This window comes from Thermobia domestica, chromosome 9, assembly GCF_964235325.1.
Source record: "Thermobia domestica chromosome 9, izTheDome1.hap1.1, whole genome shotgun sequence".
Classification (NCBI taxonomy): domain Eukaryota; kingdom Metazoa; phylum Arthropoda; class Insecta; order Zygentoma; family Lepismatidae; genus Thermobia; species Thermobia domestica.
In genome coordinates this window covers 90,190,501-90,211,903 of record NC_137462.1, presented here as the reverse complement: position 1 = coordinate 90,211,903, position 21,403 = coordinate 90,190,501, and the positions used below count along the sequence as shown (strand labels likewise).

General features: G+C 36.5%; 1 protein-coding gene across 6 annotated transcripts in view; it reads right to left on the bottom strand.

The window, feature by feature from the left end:
- Positions 1 to 21,403, bottom strand: part of LOC145694845 (activating signal cointegrator 1 complex subunit 3-like) — a 204,185-nt gene that overhangs the window by 144,241 nt on the left and 38,541 nt on the right. For all 6 annotated transcript variants that reach the window (XM_081771534.1, XM_081771531.1, XM_081771535.1 and 3 more), the window contains 3 exons: positions 16,694 to 16,897; positions 13,394 to 13,583; positions 1,502 to 1,614 (listed from right to left, as the gene is read on the bottom strand). In XM_081771534.1, the coding sequence (XP_081627660.1) occupies positions 1,502 to 1,614; positions 13,394 to 13,583; positions 16,694 to 16,897 (507 nt within the window). The remainder of the gene's footprint in view (positions 1 to 1,501; positions 1,615 to 13,393; positions 13,584 to 16,693; positions 16,898 to 21,403) is intronic.

Below are 21,403 nucleotides of genomic sequence, written 5' to 3'. Positions count from 1 at the left end.
TACGGTTCCATAGATGTCTCAATTGTAAATGAGTATGCCAAGTTTGGTTAGTTTGTAGTATAAAGTATGGCAGATAAAGTTAATTGTTTATTTAACAATGGAAAAATCCAGCAATTGTTTGTTTAACAATGGTTTCCTCGAACAATGAAACCTGTCGAACATTCGACAGGGTCCAATTCCTTAGATGTATCTGTGCTAATCGGATGGGTGTGCCAAGTTTGGTCAGTTTGTTTTAGAAAGTGTGGCACATAAAGTTGATTGTTTATTTAACAATGGTGGTCTTCAACAATGAAACTAACAACAATATGTGAAATCGACACGTACCATTCCCTAGATATTTCAATCTTAAATGGGTGTGTAAAGTTTGGTCAGTTTCTGGTAAAAAGTACGGCAGATAAAGTTGATTGTTTACTTAACAATGGTGGCCTCTAACAATGAAACTAATAACAATAAGTGAAATCGACACGTACCATTCCCTAGATTTTGTAACGTCCATTAACCAAATTATATCCGTTTTTGCTTAATTTTTGAATTGTTCATTTTATTTTTGATTGTTTTAATTTTATTAGTTGCATATGTTAACATTGGTGACGGTGGCGCCATCTACCGTTTTAGACACAAACTATTTGGACGTAATGAATAACCTTAAAGCAGACTTTGTTCACTTAACATACCCATTCTCTGATCAACACAGCACATAAACTTTTGTAAGATTCTTTGCACTATCATATTTATATAGTTTTGTATTGTATTAGTTATTCATATATTGTGTTCTTCATAAATATGTGTGTGTGTGTTAGTGTTTTGTGTTTATGTATATGGGTGTGTAATGTAATTCAATGTATCGTGTGTGTGTTTTTTTTATTGTATCAAATATCAATGTATAGTTCTCAATTTTTTGTTAGCAGTTAGGTGTAAGGGAGGGCCTTATGGTCCTAACCTCGCTGCTGTAGAAAAAGGCAATAAATAATAATAATAATAATAATAATAATAATAATAATAATAATAATAATAATAATATAATAATAAACAAAAGAATGAGCAAATTAACTTCGCCATATTGAAAACCCACGTTTCTATCATTTGACATGTGATCTCTGCTTTTGACAAAGTGTCTCTAGCACTACTCTAGCCTGGCAACTCCGTTCCTTTTATTTCCCTAATGTTTTTATTTTCCTTTCTCTTGTTTTTATCTTCCGTGACCAAGACTAGTCGAAAGCTTGGAACACCAAGTGGGTATTTAGGAATTGCATACATCTATAAGAAGAATGATAAAGACTATTTAATTTCGTATGGGTTTTCAAAATCGACAAGCATCACTAAAGTTTCTATCATTATCTAACGTTGTCAACAACAGACTTTGTTTTTCTTTCTTTTAAATCTGTGGCTCAATTAATCTGCCTTCATTTCTTCATCATTAGCTTTATTTTCTGTTCTTCTTCAAACGATCATGATCATTTTACTACACAAGATCGACATACACAATAAATAACATACGTACTTGTCGAAATGTCCTAGCTACCAAAGCCTCAATAGTTGGATGACACATCTCGTTCAACAGGAAAAGCTCATTAAATATAAGCAGTTTCACCACATGCTGTAATACCTCGTCTCCTGAAAGAGAATTGGGACATTTATACAAACTATGCATTCCTAATAAGCTACATGACGACAATATTACACGTACAACCTTCAGGTCTCCCAGCAGGACATTGAAAAAATATAGGACAGTTTGGTTCATACAATAGAATATTATGCTCTGAAGCACAGAATATATATATATATATATATATATATATATATATATATATATATATATATATATATATATAAATGTATTGTAAGGAAAGGCCACCCTTCACCCCAATGGGTAAATGGGAACAAGATTTAGATTAATATAGAATAAGACTATATATATAACCTTTTACTTTTTAAACTTAGTAGACCTGCTGTATTGTAAAAGAGAAAATGATTGAAATAAATGACTTGATTTACTGATTAAAAGGAAAATTCTTGCGGTCTCCGAGTTTCCCATGTCTTTTCTTCGATTCACCACTATTATACATTTTTACTTTTACATTTTAAAGGTACAATAATGAACTGTAAAACACTAGTACGCGTGTTACTTTTACAACACCTTTGTGGTGGCATTTTAAAGTCTTTTGGTTCCAGCCTCAATCAAGGCTTGTGCAGCTGACACATCATCCATAAACCAATGCTTTATTGCTTTCTGAAATGGAATGTTTCCCTCTGAAATTAATTTTTCTGATTGACGAACTTCAACACACATGTTTTCCTCCACTCCTTTGTCTTTTCTGCTGTGATCTTATGCTTACTTTCTTGCTGTTCTAAGTTTTGTTTTTTCTGTCCCTATCTTCACGACACTTCTTATGTGCTTCTTTGTAGTACATTAACATTTCTTCAGTGATATTAATGTCATTTACATTTTTAGCCACTGCATCTTTAATCAAGCAAACTTACAAGAAGTTAAAAAAAAATGGGAAAGAAGATGCCTGACCTTCAGGAGAGTTACGAAGCTAGAGAAAACAGGAAACAAGGGAATTAAAGATTTTAGGATAGGATATCAATCAAGAGTAGAAGCATGTAGGAGAAAGGATGGATCAATCGCCACAGGACAAGAAGAGATCACGAACAGATGGAGAGAATATTTTCAGGAATTGTTAAACCCTACGACGGAAGATGGAACAGACAACGGAGCAAGACCTAGAATGGACGATATGGAAACAGAAGAATGTGAATGGGAATCAGAAGAGCAGGAAATAACAAAAGGGCCTTACACAATAACAAGGCAGCTGGGACAAACGGGATACCGGCGGAACTGCTAAAGAAGGGAGGGGTGCAATTTGACAAACTAATTCATAATCTGATATCTGAAATCTGGATAAAGAAAGAAATGCCCAAAGCATGATATACAGCAGAAATCGTCCCTATACACAAAAAAGGTAGCAAAATGGAATGCAACAATTACAGAGGCTCTTTTGGCAACGGTATAAGATACTAGCAGTAATACTCAATAGAAGAGTCTCAAAATGGGCAGAAGAAATACTGGGTGAATACCAGGCAGGATTCAGACCGGGAAGATTAACTCTAGACCACATATTCTCCATTAGACAAATGATAGAAAAAACATACGAATACAATATAAATCTACATCTGTTCATAGACTTTAGACAAGCCTACGACAGCCTAAGTAGAATATAATTAATGAGGAGCCTAAAAAGGATGGGATTACCACATAAACTGAGAAAACTGAAAAACACAAAAGGGAAAGATAAGGTACAGAACATCAGATCGGAAGAGTTTGAAATAAATAGTGGACTAAGGCAGGTGCTCTTTAACATTGCACTAGAACAAGCGGCAAGAGCAATCAAAACAAACCCAGGAGGATGCATAAATAACAGGCTAACACAGCACATAGCGTATGCAGACGACGTGGTAATATCAGCACGGACGGAACCGGCCCTAACAGGAGCGTTTGAAGAGTTTAAAAGAGAAGCGAAAAACCTCGGGCTATGCATAAACGAGGAGAAAACAAGTATATGCTAACAACGAGAGGAAATATGCTGAATTATACATTCGAACACACGGATCAGTTTAAGTATCTTGGTACAATAGTGACTGAAACAAATAACATAACAACTAATATTAAAGCAAGAGTAACAGCAGGAAATAGGTGCTTATACGCTTTACAGAAAATCATCAATTTCAAAAGGGTATCACGACAGGCGAAGGAAACCATATATAAAACAATCCTAAGGCCAATAGTAACATATGCTAGCGAGGCATAGACCCTATCTAAAGGAAACGAAACATTACTACTGCGATATAAGAGAAAAATTTTCAGAAAAATATACGGACCAAAAAGATAGAAGAATCGTGGAGGATAAGAGCAAATGAAGAACTGTACCAAACATATAAAAGTTTAGACATAGTAGCACACATTAAACAACGAAGAATTAAGAGGGTGGGCCATGTTCAACGCATGGACGAGGGACCGACTGCCGAAAAGAATGCTGAATGGAAGGCCAGGAGGAAGAAGATTGACTGGAAGACCTAGGCTGAGATGGTTGCAAGGCGTAGAACAAGACCTGAGAGAAATGGGAATACGACGTTGGAGAACTAAGGCCATGGAAAGAGAAGAATGGAGATGTGTAGTTGAGGAGGCCCGAGTCTTACATGGACTGCAGTGCCGAGAAGTAAGTAAGCATCTTTAATCATTCGTAGTTCATTGACGGTTTCTTCAGTCAGTCCTTTTCTCTTGGATGGCATCATGTTCTTATTTGTCGGGAAACCACGTTCAACAGAAGCCTGCCCGTATGAAAGAATCAACACTGCTCTCACAAGTTCAGTAATTGTTGGATACTTTGGTTTCCTTGTTCCAGCAACATTACTTTGTTCCAATACACGTCAACACAACAATCAACAAAAGTCATCGTATATATTCTGATCACTCGTATAAACTCCCTACTCGTCTACAGCCGTGTCAATTTCCTGACTGGTCAACAGCTGAGGCACACAAGACGCTAATCGTTTCAAAAATGACAATATCTTATCTTGCTCTTCCTTTGTATTGGGTTGGCAACTAAGTTCCCGCCGTTTTTAGTGTCAGGCACCCATGCTCCACACTTCTGAACTTTGCCCATCGAGTGAAGGGGCTTCTCTACAGTAGTGTGGGAGCAATCCATTGTCTCTGCCAGTTCCCTTGTTGTTTGACATGATTTTCATGCAAAAGATGGTTCAATCGCTCTTCATCGAACTCAACTGGACGGCCAGAACGAAGGGCCTCTTTGAGGTCAAAATTTCCTTTTTTGAACTTTGCATACCAATCACGGACGTTTCTTTCAGCTATAGCACACACTCCATACACAGCACAAATGTTGCGAGTAGCTTCTGCGGCCTTAGAACCTTGATTAAAGGCAAAAAGAAGGAGGTGTCGGAAATGATCATTCTTCTCAACTTGACATTCTATGTCAATGATCTGTAAATAACAAAAGAAAAGTATCTTAGTAACAACGAAACATATAATTAGGTAGAACAATATATTCTCTTTCGAATGATGTACAACTTCGTGCCAAAAGTATTTAATGTCATACAGATATTTCCAATTTAAAAAACGGCGGGAACTTAGTTGCCAACCCAATATGTCTTAAGAGCAGGATGCAAAATCAGCTATGTTTCAAAATTTGATTGTTTTGTTGAAGGTAACTTGTTATTGCTATGAAGAATTTCTTTGCATTTCATGTGAATAATGTTGTTGCACTTTATTGGCTTCTTTCAATGCCAACCACGCCTTCACCGACATCAATTTTGTTATCTGGCAGTAGATTTTTTCTTCTTTCACTTTTATATTCAGATCAGATTCAGTTTATTCATTGTACAGATCAAATACTACAACTCTTGCCATTATTCTTTGAAGTAGCTCAAGTAATTCATGATGCAAAATGTGGTTAAGTGGTTCCTGTTTCTGCATAATTACAAGGAATTTATCAAGCAAAGTGCCTACACTAAAAAAAAAAAAAAAAAAAAAAAATGTAACAGGAGATCTGAAGTTCTGACGCATTCTCTTGTAGCATTGTGACGGTAATTAAATTGGCTTCGGAAGGAAATTAAAGAAATATTCTGTTAGTGCTGGTCACAGAGAGAGAGAGTTCTAGAGCAACCAGGATTTTCACCATTTTTCTGCTTTCCATGACTTTTCCAGGACGCGTGAGAACCCTGCATATTATGTCAATATTGGAAGCTATTTGGATATGTTGGTGAATACCAACACACCTCAATGCCTAGCCAATACTGCTGCACACACTGCTGAAAGAAAATGCTAACACAGCTTGCGTTATAAGAAACTGGAGCATGGCAAGGTTCCTCAGCCAAGCTTCGTTGGGGAAGAATAAGCACATATGAAACAAAGGGAAAAAATAGAATGGACATGGAAGGGCAGGAAAAAGCAAATAAAAAAAAATATAATAATAATAGGGAGGATTAGTGACTAATCCCCCAGAACAAAAAATGCTAAGAAATTTAGCATTTAGTTAATATGTAGCAATTTAAATCATCACTAGAACTGCACATGGCTTATATTTTTAATAATTCAATCACTGAAAAATATAGGAAATAAAGGACAAGATTAAAATATAGGACATATACAGGACAAATATATACAAATTTCCAAAATATAGGGAAAAATAGGAAAATAGGACAGCTGGGAGCCCTGAACCTTTCAAACTATATAAGACAAATAATGTTCTCAATTCATTTCAGGTACTGAAAGTCTGATTGACATATCTGACATATGTTCGATATAGAGTGGAGTCTTTTTAATTCGAACTCCAAGGGAATAATAATAATCTTAATAATAATAATAATAATAATAATCTTAATAATAATAATAATAATAATAATAATAATAATAATAATAATAATATAATAATAATAATAATAATAATAATAATAATAATAATAATAATAATAATAATAATAATAAACGAATTATCCAATAATACGCTTTGTTAAATATCTAAAACCAAAATCCAAATACATAAATGCCTACATGAAAAATGTTAATATGCAAACAGAAGATTCAAAAGTTCAACTTGTGTGGGTAGTTCGAAGTAATGCAGTGCAAGAATTTTTAATGATGGACAGATTAGAAACAGAAGGTTGAAAAGTCTTGTACTGCATTACTTCGAACTATCCACACAGAAGGTTCAAAATGAACCTTCTGTTTGGGTAGTTCGAAGTAATACAGTAAAACAGTTTTTAATTGTGGACAGATTGGAAACAGATGAATGCAGTTTCAACTGGTTTTGTCATTCAGAGGCAACCGTAGAGAAGAGTGATATAAAAACACAATCTATCTAATGATGAATAGAGAGTTGAGTTGATTTGATTTTAGTTTAGCGTCCCTTTCAGCAGCGAGGCTATATGAGACGTGGACCTACTGATTAACGTGGAATCCGAACCACATGAGCTCCCGCCGGGAATCGAACCCGGGTCTCCCGCGCCATGATGAATAGAGAGAAAATGAAGATGAGATCGGGGGGGGGGGGGGGGGAGAAGCCATGAAATACTGAAGGCCCAGAACCTCAATCAATTTAAACTACTTTACTGACAACATATATTGGTTTGTTAGGACAATAAAATGAGATATGTTAGTAAGTATTTTAATAACAAACTATGAAGAAATCTCGAGAAAAGAATATAAAAAAGTATCGAAAAAGATCTTAGAATATCTATGTTCCTTCCGCTGTTCATTCAAATATAACAATTTTCCTTTCATTATGACCTCAACTATTATAAAAAGTACATATCTAATAGTGTCTTGTATAGTATTTTACAATATCTGCGTTCCTTTCTCTGTTGAATCAAATGTTAACAGAACTTTCTTTCCACATAGCTGTTTTGTTTTCATTATTCCGTCAACTACTGTCTGTTTCAAATGACAGGTTAAAGGAGCATTAGAAAACCGTTTCTGAAATAACATGTTCGATACTACAGAGAAGCAATGACGAAAAATTATAAGAAATGTCCAAACTGTTACAGAACTGCACTATGCTTTCGAAAGCTTGAAATTTTCTGAGAATTCCGTAACTTTTCTAGAAATTTCAAATTCCCTGACTTTTCAGGATATCCCGCTCATTCGCCAACATGTACTGTAAGTAATACAAATCTCCTCACAAGAAATAGTAACCAAAAGCTTGCTGTAGCTTTTTTATTGTTGACGTTGATTCTTCTTTTTCTCGTTTCTTTTTGTTTCATCATTCCTTAATTTTCTTTCATTACTGGTTTCGAAGGGGGAGGTCCGTACCCCCCTTGCCCCCCTTGGCTACGTGCCTGTGAGATCGGCGATGAAGTAAAGAACCAGCGTAAGCCAACCTGATCTGAAGCTTCTGAAATGGTTGAAAATTTAAGATCTATTGAATGTCAACCATCTGTTACTAACAGCGTATTTGACGTAAAAAAATTTAAAATTTTGTTAACCGTGTTAAAAGTATCAAATCATAGCAAATGAAGATCACGAACTTCTTTAAGTGAGAACAGACAATTAGGTTGTTAACCCGTATATTTTGTTCTGTGTGTTAAATCAGTGTACAAGTATTTGGTACTGCATTTAAGTGGGTTTTCCATGATACGTGTGGCCTAATTTATGTGCGGGGAAATGTTGTTTGTTTGTTTTCGGTATTGTATCATGCAATACAATAATTTAAATGCAGTTTCAACTAGTTTTTCAGTTATCCAGAGGCAGTCGTAAGAAAGTGTGATATAAAAACGCATTCTATCTAATGATTAAAAAAAAAAAAAAAATGATGATGAGACCGTCGATGAAGTAAAGAACCAGTGTGTGGCAACTTTATCTGAAACTTCTGAAATGGCTGAAAATTTATCTACTGCATGTCAACCAATTCTTACTGACATCGTATTTCATGCAATAAATAATAATAATAAAAAAAAAAGTTCAATAAGTTCTCTTTCAGTGTCCTTTTCGGCAATCATACTGTATTTCACTGTATTCAGTCCGAGACTGTGTTCGTCAAAAAGCAAGCAATTTACGAAAGAGATGGAAAAAGGACTACACGAGACGTTGCGATAAGAATCAATGGAATGGTAAAATGAAAGAAGCGGGAAAACCCCGAGAAAATCTACACACACGGTATTTGTCCAAAGACCACTTGGCGTAAGCTGGGATCAAACCAGGGACCCCTACACCAAAAGTAAACACTACTGCGGCCACCGAGTGGAAAAAGAAAAGACCATTTACTGTTCACCCAGTAACCCCGCCGTGACCGGTCCCAAGCCCGTGCTGAGAAAGGGGGAGGGACCCCCGTGTTTCTTTACCGTTCTCGCATCTGGTTCCGGGAGCGGAAGTTGCACGGGGGAGATAGGGTGACACTGTATGCCTAGCTCGCTGCCGGTACTTTAACTGCCATTTGGCAGCGTGTGCTTTGCAATGTCAACAACCTACCGGCAGAGGTGAGCCCGGGAGGGCATCCTCTGAAATGGGCGACTAACTCGTGCCATTGGATCTGGGTGAGTACGTGTGACCTCATCACATCCTCAGTGGGGTAGGTAGTTTCGACTGCCGTACCTACCGGCGGGGGTGAGCCTTCGGGTATCCCCCGAAATGGGCAACTAGGCCGTGCCCTTGGGTCCCGGAGATAAGGCTGCGTGGTACCCCAACACGCTAAAAAGAGTGGGTAGCTGGTGTGTCCAAGGGTGTGGGCGGATCCAGCGCCCTACCGGGAGGATAATGTAGGTACTGCCCTCAAAGAGAGTGTAATGCGTTCTCTCGGGTCCGGGATGGGATATTTAGTATCCTAACGCATACTTGTATCTCAGGAGCGCTGAGGAAGTGGGTTACTCCTTCGTCCCAGTAGTGTGAGCTGGGTGCAGGAGCCACGACCCTACCAGGGGAGCCGCCTCTCCCAAATGGCCATTGTCTTTAAAGGTAGACAGTCTACATCAGCCATTGAGTCTGGTAATGTACGGTTGACCTCTCACGTAAGAAGAGGTAGTTACGTATTGATTGAACGGCCCTACCGAAGGAAGGGTGTGGGTGTCCCTTGTAATGGTGGCTTACACGTACAATTGGGATTCGGACAAGTAGCTTAGCTATAACGTGTACGTGGTACCTAAACACGTTAAAGATAGGTAGCCCCGTATTGTTTGGGCGGGCCTACCAGGGGAGACACGGCTCCCAAATGACAATGTCTGCCTTGAGCAAACGGTCTACATCAGTCATTGGCTCTGGTAATGTACGGTGTACCTCTACCGTAATTAGAGGAAGTCCCGTATTGCTTGGACGACCCTATCGAAGGGGGGGGGGGGGGGTCGGATTCCAGCCTGCGGGGGGACCAAACGGAGGTGGGGGAGGGGCCAATCCCAGGAATCTGGGTAACGGTTCTGATCCTGCTAAAGGGAGGAAACTTCGTGGGACATGGGCCGGCACCAAACTCAAATGGTGACTTAACACGTACCATTGGGTCCAGGATGAGATACGGGAGTATCTCGACGTGTGCGTGGTACCTCTACACAATAAGGCGGTTGCCAGTTGAACGCTAGAGGTAGGCAGGGCCGGGATTGAACAAGCCCCCTCGGGCGTCGCCTGGGGCCCCGGATTGGGTTGGACTCTGCCGGGCTGTGGTCATACCGTGGGATTCAGTAGCTTGTGGGAGTCAATCCCAGGAATCTGGGTAACGGTGAACATGGACGGGAGGTGAGCTTGCCTTATAACGCTCGGGTGCCATGCCTGCAGAGCATGGTAGGACTGACTCGCTAGCAGTCTGCCTCAACCAGTAGATCTACTGGTAGGCACTTAGGACTTCGGTCTGGCCGCGCAGTGGGCGTATCCCACTCCCTCAGTGAATAGGGGTTACATCGCTTAGGCGAGTCAGAATTAAGGGGCAAATTCTGACAGTGCACATTGTGCATGTGAAATCAATAGCGTATTGAGGAACTACGGGCGGGGTGCATTACATTCTTGCGGAACCCGTCCATTAAATAGACCGAACGGTCGCGGGCATGCTCTCCATGCATGCAACTAAGCGTGGCACAGTAGACCACTACCATCAACGTGTTCACCCAGTACGACCAACAAAAATTTTCAGGACTCATAGCCCAAGTTTACGAACTCTACTTCACGCCGTGTCAAGGAACTTTTATTTCGACGCGTAAGTAACATGTTGAAATACTTTTCATATAATTTCTTGAAGAAGAAATTACTTTAAACTTCTTGATATACATATTAATAACCTTTGTTCAAAGGATCAAGGTTAAAATAATAATAATAATAATAATAATAATAATAATAATAATAATAATAATAATAATAATAATAACGGATAGTCTCGTATAATTAGTCTCACAATCGATACAAATTATATATTTTCTTGATACATGATTGTCTTTTAAATAGGAAAAAAAAACTGAAATTTTGTACTACGCAAATATCGGCAGGGGGACATCGTTTGATACAGTCTTTGATACCACCACGTTAACAGTGTTGCCACCCCAATATGAAGTTCTAATTTTTCAAATGGTGCTACATCAGGTTATAAGATACATGATAAATGAGAACTTATAATATCACATTTGTTATTCAGTGTTGCAAATTAAGGACGCTACAGTATCATGATATCACATATTTCGAATTTATAGGAGCAAAGATACTAGGAATTGAAAAGTTGACTTTTTCAAAAGTCTTTATTTCGAAAAATTGCTTAGATAAGTACCCCATCCAATTACATAGGCGGCTTTGAACATGGATAAAAATTATAAAGCTGTTTATAGCAATTTGATACCTCAAACTAATCTGACGATATGGTAAATAATAGTAAAATTTGAAACAGTACTTAAAATTATATAATTCCGGAAGCCTGTAATTACAATTACCAAAAAGGATTGATGTAATGTTATAAGAAGAAAAGCAATATATCAAATTTAACAATTTTTTCCTTTCTCCGGAATGCTTTGAGATATCAAATTGCTGTAAATGGTCTTACTATCTTTATAGCTATTGAAAATCATCCACGTAATTGAATGTGATACTTATTTGAAATTTTCTTGTTGTTCGAAATGCTTCGAATGATGACAATAGTATCCACACTAAAGTACTCTGGATATGTACTTTGAGTATGCATTAACCCCCTTGTCACATGGGTTATTATTCTTATACGGAATATACTTGGATTATATACTTTGCATAACGCGACTTGGAACAACGTGGATTTTGCTCTAACGTGGTCTTTATTATTACATGTATTTACGTATTGGCAGAAGATTCACCAATTAGTTTTGTAATTAATCAATTATTATTGTTTATTACTTTATTTTTATTTATTTATTTATTTGCTATGAACTAATTTAATTTAAATCCATCGTAAATAGATCTCGAACAACGCAGTTTTGCATAGCACGAAACCAATTACTTGATTATGCAAGGTATTCCTATATATACTGCATGTCCCAAAAATCTCTTACACTGTAATCGGTCAGAATTCACAAACCAACCGACACTGAGCACAGTGTTCCGTGTAAAAAGTATTACGATTCATCAAATTTTGTTTGTATATCGCTAGTTTCCAATGTTATTTGGGTTCGTTTCAGACGGACTAATTAACGGAAGTAACGACAGCACAGAAGAATGCTCAATGTGCGATATACAATAACCAAGTAGCTAATTACTGTGCAAGGGAACTTTGGCCATAGATATGGACATAATCCTCCCGACATGCCCAGCGTTCTGAGGTAGGTTGAGAACGTTATGATGACGTGCTGTAAGTGATTTCCCTGGCATGGACAATTGTTGACAATCTCCGAGTCATATTTCAACGTAATTCTCCAAAAGTCAATTCATCGCAGGAAATGCAGGTACCGAAAACAACGTCTTCACGTTTATCAAATGCAAATTGTTCAAGCGTTGAAGCCAACTTACTGTCCTTTGAATTCATTTGTTACATGTTGATTAAAAGTACACTGAATAGTAACAAGAAGTTTTATGAAGCCATTTTCTATGTCAAGGTAGTTAAATGATATAATGGGCGATATTGGATTCTGAAAATCCTCAAGCCACTTGTGTTCACATTCGCTATTTTATTTTAAGACGAATGTGTGGTGTACGCTAATGCACAATAAAGTGTTCGGTCCTTTTTCATTCATTAAGGGCAAAAATAAAGGGAACATTTACCTGACTTGCTACAACAATACTACAAAGTATCTACCAGAGGTGGAGGAGTTGCAGTCATCTATTATTCTTCAACACAAAGAACTTCCCCTTATTGATATAATAATAATAATAATAATAATAATAATAATAATAATAATAATAATAATAATAATAATAATAATAATAATAATAATAACAATAACAATAATAACAACAACAACAACAACAACAACAACAACAACCTGGAGATGGATACGTTTATAGTAGACAAATCTCCTGGCTTCATCGATCTCCTGATGTCACCGTACTGTTTTATATATTTATTTTTCTTCCTTTGGGGCACATTATGGATTATACCCACCTAATTCCTGTTAAGAATACTTTTACATTTGTTCCTGTTGAGAGTGAACCGCTGACGCTGTACATAGTTGGAGGTAAGTTGCAGCGTCCACGGGTGGCAGTGGCATATTGCTTTAACATCTTGCAGACAATGAAAAGAGAGAACCTGAGATACACTAACTACAAACGAAACTTGGTGAGTTGTGATATATTCTGAAGAGGAAACGATACGCTGTGTCCTTTGGTTTGTACTAGGGTGTTTTACTGAAGTGCCCACATCTAATTGAGCAACGTACCAAGTCAATTTCAAATAATACGTATACTCACCAATAACTCTACTGATGATATATCAATTAATTGGTGCATGTACTTTACCTTTGCTGTTTCTTGTTATTACATCCCAATTTTCAGGTGTAGTGACTAGTACATCTGTTTGATAAATATCTTTTCTATTTATACGCATATCACCTGTAAATCCTCTCACAGTGAGACCTATGCACTCCAGTTTTTGCAAAGCATTTGTTATATGTTGAACTAATACTTTCTCTGTAGTAATATACACAACCTAAAATATAAAATAATCATTACTAACAGTTGAAAGTTGAATATGGTAATTTTCTACATTAATTAAGCTAAAAAAAAAATTGAATACAGATGATTGCACGTAAATTTATATATTTACAAGTCCATCCACTTGATTCTATACGTAACAAAAATAAAGAAAATGTTTGTGACTCACTTTGTTGTTCAAAACTGATTTATCTTAGTTCATTACTAAGCTTTCATTTTTTTTTTAATATTAATAGTAGTACACTGCAAAATAAAACTAGTACACTCTACAAAACAAACTAGTTTTACGTTTTTGTTTATTTATTTTTATTATTTTATTCTCTTTAAGATTCATCGCCTTTGAACAAAAAGATTGCTATTTTACTCTAACCTCTGCCACGTCATTTTAGTTGGGATTCTTGTCGGCGTAATCATCAAAAGATATTGCTTCATATTATCATATCGTTTTGACTTAGCGAACCTAACTTACATCGATGAATCAACTTATTCTCAAGAGCTTATGGATTGGCTTCTCCCGATGTAGATTTGAAGAAAGAAATTAAAAAACAAAACAAAAAAAGAAAAAGGAAGAAAGAATTGGGAAAACAAATAAAATATAACTCTGGCACCTTGGAAAAAAATTATATTCTATAGCATAGAACTCAAGGCTGTTCTGCGCATGTTTGACTAAATGCAATTCCTTTCTCATGAGCCCATTTGTCAGTGTAGTGTGGGAGCTGTGAAAGCGTCTTTTTGCTTTCTCGCTGGTCCGAAAGTGCTACAAACACTAAGCCGCTACAAACACGGCTGTGCACACAAGCTACAACCAGCACGCAGCAGGAACTTCGTAGAATGACCATGCAAGAGAACCCCACAACCCAAAGATAGATGCGTGATTTTGGGAACTGCAACTGCACCTTACGTCAACGACTGAATGTTGAAAAATCGGCATCTTACCCACACCCACCGACGAGAATGCTAGTGTAAACTTCGGAAGCTGGACGAGTGGTATCTGACAAACAAATGGTACGTCGCTACGTTGGATGAGGCGTGGGTGTACCTCTCTGATTGCGGCAAAACAAGAACCGTCATGTATAGAGAAAAAGAGGCGAAGCACTTCACAAAGTGGATCCGTCAAAAAAAGGGCATTTCTTCTTGAAAGGGTTCATAGTGATCGCCAACTACTGTTACCCAGACAAACTGAAGATTCGCAGGGTAAACTCACAATACTACCAGGAGGAGATCCTAAGCCGATCTACGAGCAGGAGCTACCATAAATGTACGGAAACTAGATGAACATGATCCACATCCATCAAGACAAAGTTTCATCACACACCTCGAGAAGATCGTCTCTCGCATTCTGCCAAAATATGAAGGAAGCTAGTGGAACATAGGCTAAATCTTTCAACGAGATATGTGTGAAGTCTCCAGATGCAAGTCCAATAGACTTTTGTGAGTTTAGACTGCTTAAAAGAGCTTTGGGCAAGAGGGGTGTGACAACAGTGAGAGAATTCTAGAAAGTTATGAAGAGGAATGGAACAAAATTCCCTTTCATAGTTTTCCAAAGGAGATCTTTGCAACAGAAATTATGTTGGCGGGCTATCTATCATTTGGAACCAGCGAAGACATATCGAGCACTATTGCACATGGCTATAGGTTTTCGTAATAACATGGTCAGTACAATTTGATCACACATAAAAAAAAAATAAAATAAAATAAAATAAATAAATAAAAAAAATAAAAAAATAAAAATAAAAAAAAACCTCAAGGTGATCAGAAACAGATCCGAATTCTCATATTTCCTACACAATTTTTTCTCTTTAAATACAAGAAATAAATTAGCTTAAATAAGGAACTAAAAATTATGTTTTATTTGTCAAACCAATATGGAAAGAACTTTAGCAGGTTTTAGGCAATATTTTTTGACAAGAAAACTTTTGAATTCTATAAAGTAAAATATGAATGTGATAGCACTTACGAGATGATTAAGCGTTATATAAAATCTAGAATTAAGGAACACACCAGAGATGTCAAAGAACAAAAGGAGCTGCTTACGCTCCTAGGCCCAAGAACACCCCTTCCCTCACTCTTCCTTCTTCGTTTTCAGTTATGCATTGTGCCGGTAAGTTGTAACGAGAAAACTCGATTGTATGTGGTACAAACATTGCTTTCAGTATAGATCTCCCTTAAATTTTTCTCTTTTGGGACAGCGTTTTTATCTCGCATATCATCTTCAATCTCGATTTTTGGTATGCCTCCCTGGGGCCGGGCTTCTGTGGCTCGTGGGTAAATACGGTCTCTGTTTAAATCATTCTATACCTACGTGAAAAATTTGGAACTTAATACTGATAAGAGGAGGTTTGGATAAAAACTGAAATACCACTATATAAACATATACAGGGTGGCCCAAAAGTAGGTATACAATCCAGTACTGATAAACTGATTGCTTTTTATATCATTTCTTATTGTTATCCATCAGGTAGACTTAGTTTCTTTATGATTTGTTCTTAATGTCTTTTTATTTATACCTTAAGCTTGGAACAGCCGAAGCAAATAAACCTATGGGGGCCACCTGTATATATTCGTACCTCATTGGTCACCCTGCTCTACAACCAACATTACAATCTCTTAAGCGTAGCGTAACGCACATGCTAGCAAGTTTCTCTTTTCTAATCATGATAGTACCCCAACTGTAAACATTGGCAAATAAAAAACTTCTTGCTGTTTAACCGAAAACACACCTTAAATCTTTGTGCCTCGTCTTCACATTTGAATAATAAATCTACTGCTATCGCTCAATAAACAAAGAGAGTGTTTACCTTCTGACTAATATTCAACTTGCACTGATGACTGTATGCAGGCATAAAATAAAATATACTTTTAAAGATTTATTTCAATACTCTACAACATAATCTTATACATAGCTATTTTCAAAGAACAATCACCTGTGAGACAGTCATAGCCTTGATTTTATTTCCTCTCATCTTTCGCGTTTTCTGGTAAAATCTATGCATTTCTGTCATAATCTTTATATACAATATATATATAAGAAAAGTTGTCATAGAATGTAACACTGCATCAATTCATAGAGAAACACTTATACGAAAGTCTGTAAAAATTACTAACCTTAAAGTGGTTCCTAAGAATCATTCCTTTTTCAGTTCTGTATTCACAAACTAAGCGTAGTATAGCAAAAATAGCTACATATAACTTCCTGACATTTGGCGGAACCAGCATTAACAAATTTTCGCTTGAATTTGCAGCAGCGTCGTATACTGTTGATTCGAAACTGTTAAAAGTTTTCACACCTCGAAAAACTTTCCGTCCAAGCTGCAAGAATAATAAATAAATAAATATATTTTTTTTAAATCCATATACTCATAAAATATAATTTAAATTACGCAATAAATATAGTCATTAACTGGATTGTTAGGACAATAAGAGTACATAATAGAAAACTGACAATTATAAATTATCAGCTACATATACAAAGGTGATAAGGTGATTTGCAATATTGTCATGCATACATCATTTGTGACGTCTGGGCATCGCACTCTCGGATTGTTATTTATCCCAATCCATGACTCGCCTTCTGCACTCGAGATGCATCAATAATCAAAGAGGGGATGAAAGCTGTAGTACTTGCATTCTTCGCCTCAAAGAACAAGAACTAATATCAACATGGAAACAACAAATTAGCCGAAAGATTACTTCAGACAGTGTAACACGATGGCCTCTACTTTGAGTGCTAACATTGTAATTTGACTCATAAAGCAAGTAAGCGACCGAAGTATTGCATATCCTTTGACTATCTCATGTACAAAAATTCAAACAATCCATTTATTATTCCTAAGCATTCTTTTTGACTTATGGAGGCGCGGTGGTTCAGTGGTAGAGCGTTCACCTCCGGTGCTTAGGGTCCCTGGTTCGATTCCAGCTCGAGCCGTGTGGACTTTGTAGTGGACAAACATCGTGTGCTGGTTTTTCTTGGGTGTTCTCCCGTTTTCTCCCACTTTCTTTATTCTACCATTTCATTCATTTCTCATCATCACCGTCTCCTTTAGCCTAACCGGCATAACCGTGGGACGTAAAACTGAAAGATTTCTTTCTGACTTATCTAAAAAATAAATAAATAAAATAAAATAAAGTATAAATGACCTTATAATAACCGTACATTTATTATAAGTGACTATGCTTTAACCAAACTCATTTTTGAAGTAAACACTTACAAGATCCCCTACATCGATGTTGTTAGTGAAGTAAAAATAGATAAAGCACAAATTCACATCAGGCAAATATGATTCGATTGTTTTGCACTCATGTTCAAGTTCCTTTAGAAATACACATTTTTAGTGATTGACTGAACTTCTCAGCGCTGAGGCTATATAAGATGAGACCTAAAATGCTTAAAGTGACAAAACAAAGACCTGCTTTTATCCAAGGCTTTGTATTTCCACCGGGAATGGAAGAAAATGTATACAGTAAAAGAGAAGCACGTATTCCCTTAGTACAACATAATATGTTTAGACAAATGTAACTACCCACAAAGCAATAAGTACACTAAGCAGATGTAAAAATAGAGAGATAAATGCCCATTTACTTTATATTGAATATCCAGTCCTTGTTAACGAAAGTTCAAATACCCCTATTAAATTCGCTACTCATGTTATCTTCATATCCCCTAAAATGTGTTTCACATCTCATATACTTAGTCAATGTCCATAAAATTTTTCATGAACGTTTACACTAATCAATCAGTTACCGGTAAATAAATATATAACTGGAAAGCCTACTCTTTAGCACACTAACATGCTTATCCGAGAAACTGGAATGGTTTACTGACGCTTCGTTATGAATAATTGTTATGCTTGGTTGGTTCTTTAATCCAATCAAGTTGGTATTTTTAATAATTCCAATGCATACGCTACGTTTCTCTTGATTAACGGAATAAAGTTTGTATTTAACCTATCTATTAAGAAGATAGATCACTCAATCTACATACTAAATATTTCCGCACTCTAAACTTACATCTTGCAACAAATGCAACATTAGTCGCATTATACTTTATGATACAATTATTTATATTCTGCGAGTTAACAAATACAAATGAGAACTGGGCTTCTAATCAATGGCGTTTTCCCAATGATATTGGATTTTTACTGAGAACAAATAATTAAAAAAAAAAAAAAAAGACAATTTGTTATAGAAACTTCCAGTATTTCAAAGAGCAGCTTAAAACTGTTCCCCTTGATTTCACGATGTCAGGGCTCATAGTGCTCTGGTCTCTTGTAAGTTGAAAAGTGACCAAAAGCAAACGAAAAAGTGACCAAAAGCACACGAAAAAGTGACCAAAATCTCATCATAACCCTTTTTTTTCTTTGTCGATTTCTGCATCACCTCTCTCTTTTGTTTTATCTTTTCTTCTTTACTTCTTTTCGAGGTTCCTCCTTTTTTAGGTTTTCTAAGTATGCTTTGTAGTTACAGTAAGCAGACTTAGCAGATGTAAGAAGCTTCTGAGTAGTGGAACCAGTTCTGGCCTATTTCCGAATTTCTTCATCCCAGACATTATATTTAACTTAGCACTGAGAGTTCTCAAAGCCATTAAATATTCAAATTCATCACCTACTCTTAAGAAGAACATACAAGAAGCATACATAACACAAGACGAACATGATGAACCACACACACACACACACACACACTTGTTTGTGTACCCTGCAAAAGGTGTATGCAAGCTGGGCCATAGGAAAACCGAGTATGCACTCATATCTGCTTTACCAATGGAACTATTTTCCTGATTCGCTCGCAAAAGTTGCGCCAGCGATAAAGCTACATTTCCAGAGGCACCAGAATGCAGTATCTCGACCTTGACTGGGTACGTACAAGTGAGCACCCAAAACAACTGGGCATTTGCAAAAGGAGTAATTGTAACAAACGGAAACACTAACAAACAAACAAAGATATTGTGTGTAAAATGTGTAAAATGCGAGTTCAGTGAGTAAATGTGAGCAATGCAATTAGAGCAATTGCTTTAAACACTAGTTAACTTTGTAGCAAATGAATCACATGGGTATATGCTGTTGACTTTCTTGGGTCCTCCAATTTCTTTCTACATTTTCCTTTCCACCAATTATTTCATAATCATTCACTCTCATTAATCACCCGTCGATTATAAGCTATAGAGGATAACCAAGGGATATAAAAATAAAAATTTCATTTGATTTCAAATGGAATAGTGCATTGATTCAATACCCGGAGAAGTTAGTTTGTGGCGGACAACATCGTTTCCATGGGTTTTCTCGAAACTCTCCCATTTCCTTCCACATTCTCATTCTACTAATTATTCCATCGCTATTCACTTGCCTTAATCATCGCCTCCCTTAAGCTAACAAGCATATTTGTGGGACGTTAAACTGTAAGATTTAATTTCATTTTGAAATGGAATGCCGAGACTTAAGTAGGTTTATATCTGTTTGTTTATTCGATGAAGGTTAGTGTTTCTTTTCAGCACCGAGGCTATGTGAGAGAGAGACTTATAAGTTAAGGTGGAATCCGAACCACTAGAATAGTTCAGATTTTATTAATGCTTCCATGAGACCATGTGACCAAAGAGGCACGTGCTAGCTACAAGGCCAGCGGGAAAACAACATTATATGCCTACAAGAAACACGAGACAAGATACATTATTCATACCAGGTAGTAGACCCGGGTTCGATTCCCGGTGGGAGCTCATGTGGTTCGGATTCCATGTTAATCAGTAGTTCCCGTCTCATATAGGCTCGCTGCTGAAAGGGATGTTAAACTCAAAATCAACTTAACTCAACTATTCGTACCACCGAATTTAATATTTTTGTTATAACGTCGAAAATGAAGTACTAAACGGCAAGAATACTGCAAAAGAAGATAGAATATAAAACAATTAGACGAAAAAGGTAGTAAGTTTAAAAGTGACAAAGGGGGGATTTTAAGAGTTTAAGACATTATCATGTTACTTGCATTAACACTTAGCAACAACACACAAATATACTATTATACTATTAAACGTCGTAATCTTGTATCACGTAAAATTTTTGTTTCTCTGGAATATTATAATATATTTGTCTAATCGAATCAATTTATCTATTTTACTGTTTTAGCCGTAGTAACTATGAAACAAACTATAGCTTATGCTAATATGTAATGTTGTCAATTTTAATGCGAATGGTTAGCAATAATCTGTGCCTTCACTTTTCTGATAACTTTTTAAATCCATTTGTCTCACATATTTACAGTACTCTTACAGAATTTTTTCTACTTCGATCTCTCCATGAAATCCATACATATGGTCTTAAAGGATTCAACTGTTAATTAAATGAGAGAATAGCGAGACCATTGGAATCCAAAATTAGTGACCAACAAAACTTGATCCGTGGCTTCTGCATGTGCACCATTGTTCTCTCGGTTTTCTGTCTTACCGACATGCTTCAAAGACTCACTGCCCTACGAAATATTGCGCAACTCAAATGCTATACAATGCTTCATATAAGCATTATATAACTACCTATGAGATTTCGTAGTTGATTTTCCCATCTTCAGGGAACAAAACCTAATTGCAAGATTCTATTCAATAATAATAATAATAATAATAATAATAATAATAATAATAATAATAATAATAATAATAATAATAATAATAATAATAATGTGTAACTGTTACTGCTCGACTACTGACATTTGTGCTAGCCACTTGATAGACATATACTTTCAGTTGAGCTGATTTTGAGTTTAACATCCCTTTCAGCAGCGATGCTAGAGAAGGGAACTACTGATTAACGTGGAATCCGAAACACATGAGCT